At 40.4% G+C, this 3,499-nt stretch overlaps 1 protein-coding gene across 1 annotated transcript in view; it reads right to left on the bottom strand.

The window, feature by feature from the left end:
• The window catches only part of LOC139960871 (uncharacterized), a 56,815-nt gene extending 53,554 nt beyond the window's left edge, over positions 1–3,261 (bottom strand). Inside the window, exon 1 of the mRNA XM_071959537.1 lies at positions 3,139–3,261. Coding sequence (XP_071815638.1) covers positions 3,139–3,217 — 79 coding nt within the window. The 5' untranslated portion in view covers positions 3,218–3,261. The remainder of the gene's footprint in view (positions 1–3,138) is intronic.
• Between the last annotated feature and the right edge of the window lie 238 nt (positions 3,262–3,499).

Genomic DNA, 3,499 nt, shown 5'->3' on the forward strand with positions numbered 1-3,499 from the left:
CTAGACAATGTAGAGCTAGGGGTGAAGATAGGTGGCAGAAAAGTCCACAACCTCAGATATGCTGATGACACCACACTGCTCGCAGAAAGCAAAGAAGACCTCCTTAATCTAATGGAACGTGTGCAGACACATAGCACTCAGGCTGGTCTACACCTGAACCTAAAGAAGACCAAGGTTATGTGCACAGAGGAGCTGAACGAAATTATTTTGGGTGGAAACAAAGTTGAAATAGTACACGACTTTAACTTTCTCGGTTCTAGAATTGATGACAATGGTACCTGTAAGGGGGAGATTGTGAGACGGTTAGCTCTTGGAAGAGCTACTGTGACAGGGTTAACAAGATCTGGAAGGACAATGCAATCTCATTATTAACGAAGAGTCAACTGATGAAAGTACTAGTTTTCCCAGTTGTGCTCTATGGGAGTGAATCATGGACAATAACAAAGGGAATGAGGGAAAGAATAGACAGTTTTGAATTATGGTGCTGGCGCAGGCTATTGAGAGTCCCTTGGACTGCACACAGAACAAACATCTCGATTTTGGAACAAATAAAACCCTCACTTCCACTGGAAGCACAGATCCTGAGGCAACAACTAAATTTTTTCGGTCATATCATGCGAGCGGACGACTCCCTGGAAAAATCATTAATGGTGGGAATGGGTGATGGATCACGAAAGAGGGGCAGGCCACGAGCACGATGGATGGATGGTGTCAAGCAGGCGACTGGGTTGACTCTGGATAGACTTCGAGGGGCAAACAGGAGCCGGAAGGATTGGAGGATTAAAGTAATGGTCATCACCAGAGGTCGGACACGACTCAACGGCACAAGGTGATATTAATTATGTCTCTATTGTTAGGAATTAGCCATGAAATAGGTCTGTACACATTAAATTTAACAGCCCTTGACCTTGTATCATTAAGTTTACTCCCTTAAGCTGGCCTGCACAGAGAGCGTCATGGCTAACTCATGCTCAAAGTCATTTTTCTCAGCAAATTGCATGTTTGCAGGATAGTGAATACAAACAGAAACATAGTGACAAAGAGTTGGGGCTTCATTTGTCTGAATTTGTCATTCAAATGGTGACCAACTGCTGATTTATTATGAATTTGCCCTAACGAGGAAACTAGCCAACATTCGATGGTTATAAAACTACCATGTACTATGTAGACTGCAATACATTCACCCTACACATGCCTTGCAGAAAAAGCCTACAGTAAAATCACCTAGACCTGCAGTACGTGTTTTCCTTTGGAAATCAAGATTGTGAACCAAACATGCAATAAGGCCTTCAAATTTTTCTACTTTTTTTGCCTTTCTAAGCATGTATGCTTTTCATAGATTCTTTTAATCTTAGATCTGTCATCATTTGGCAATATTGGAAACTATATAAGGCCTATCACATATTTGGTCTTTGTGTAGGCTTAATCTGCATAAAATGTTCTTGCTATATAGTGAGGAATGCAAACTACTAGGCATGAAATTTGATGCCCTATGGCTTTCCAGTGTAACAATTTCCTTTAAGCCTACTAGTACTTGACCCTAACCCTAACTCTAACCCTCAATCCAACCCTAACCCTAAACCTAACCGGAAATTATTGTTACTCCTGGTCGTAAAAATAGTACTCCTAGTCGTAAAATAAGAGACTGCGCATGCGCAAAAGGGAATAATTATTACGACTAGTCATAAGAATAGCCACTTTGAATGATAAAAAGTCTATTCGTGAACACAGAGATGATTAGACATGCTCATCAGCAAGAGATTCAGTGCAACTTATTTATTATGTCTTTCGACAGCAGCTTATTGTAGCACGAAACGATTGAGAACCCACCTCAAAATTATGTTGCCTGCGTTATAACAAGTGTGATGATGAGTGTGAGGCTACTTTACGGGCCTTGGTCTAGTCTACTCTTAGCCTAGTTTTGTTGGTGGCCAATAGAACTATAGGCCTAGGCCTAATTTACAGTAGGGCGTCCTTATTAAGTTAAACTAGCTGGGACATAAACTAAACATATAGGCGGGTGTTACTAAAACGAATGACAATTGCGTTACACATAACGAATGACAATATGTTGTACACACTAAAAAATTGCGTTGACTAAAACGAATGACAGTAATGACAGCACAGACATTTGCTTCAACCGGATATCACAGTTCAGACTTCGTGGGTATCTAGATCTAGTAAAGTACGGACAAGATAAAAACGCACCTTATAGTAAGCGAAATTGTAAGTCTGATTTTAAAAAGTAAATTTAACGTCATTTTTCCGATATTAATTGTTAGAAACTAACAATACTATGATCTTGAAACGGCTTCAGTTATCTTTCTATATAAATCTACAGAGGTAAAAAGCACAGCACTCAAGCGCATTCTCACACAAAAATGTTCCCTGTGATTTCTATCCGTAAATTACACCAAAACCCTGCAACCACGTAACATGCGATTTTCCTCAAATCATTTTTGCGCAGAAAACCAATAACCGCATTTACTCCACTCCGTTAATCATTCTATCTCCACTCAACACTGTCCTTCGTTGTCATTCGTTGTCATTCGTTGTCATTCGCTGTCATTCGCTGTCATTCGCAAATGATAATTAACCCTGTACAAAGTCAATTGTCATTCTGTCATTCGCTGTCATTCGTTTTAGTTTGTCCCATATAGGCTAGGTCAAGTCATCAACGACCCTTTGAACTGGGCTAGGCTACATCATACATTATATTCGAGACTATGGAGTATGGAGTAGGCCTATGGTATCACTATCACTCTCCATTTCACATTGATAGTCAAATGGAAAGAAGTACTCTAATTTAAAGTGATACATATAATCGTGATACACAGTCCTGTTCAAGGGCAAGTAGTAATTAAACTGCCAGCTCTAAATGCCTACGCAATGATATATAACGTTACACGTGATCTAATACTACTACTAGGCCTAGGCTTTGGGCCTCTAGAGGCTATAGGGCCTTCGGCAACAATTAGCTTAGGCCTAAGTTACGCAATAGGAGTTTGTCCGTTAGGCACCTGCCTATGATGAAGTAATGAAAGGCAACTTTCCCTTGCCTCCGTAGATTGCGTATCCTTTCACGAGAAAATTTAAACCTAGAGGTTATACACAGATTATCTCCAAAAGAATGCATACCGGTTTCAATCAAATCTCTGAATTCCTTGAACACCACAACCTTCCTTGCTTCATATCGAAATAAACGAACAATTAGCATATTGCCCCCTTCGTTTGCACCTCGTCGTCTGCTTTGCGCGACTTTGGCTGTATCAGCTTTCGCAGACGACATCGATATGATAATTACTGCCACTACTATGGACCAATTAGGAGTCCCGGTTTCTATGACATAATGTTTTTACGCGATAAGGAGAGTAACTTGGAAAGGGATTGGCTGAAACTTCTACCTGACCGAGGTTGAAAGTCAGATTGCATTCTCTTTGGTGTCAAATCGACACTGAATTCAACACCGACAAGCTAAATCCAAAATGTTAACACCGGA

The sequence above is a fragment of the Apostichopus japonicus genome, chromosome 20 (genome assembly GCF_037975245.1).
Source record: "Apostichopus japonicus isolate 1M-3 chromosome 20, ASM3797524v1, whole genome shotgun sequence".
Classification (NCBI taxonomy): domain Eukaryota; kingdom Metazoa; phylum Echinodermata; class Holothuroidea; order Aspidochirotida; family Stichopodidae; genus Apostichopus; species Apostichopus japonicus.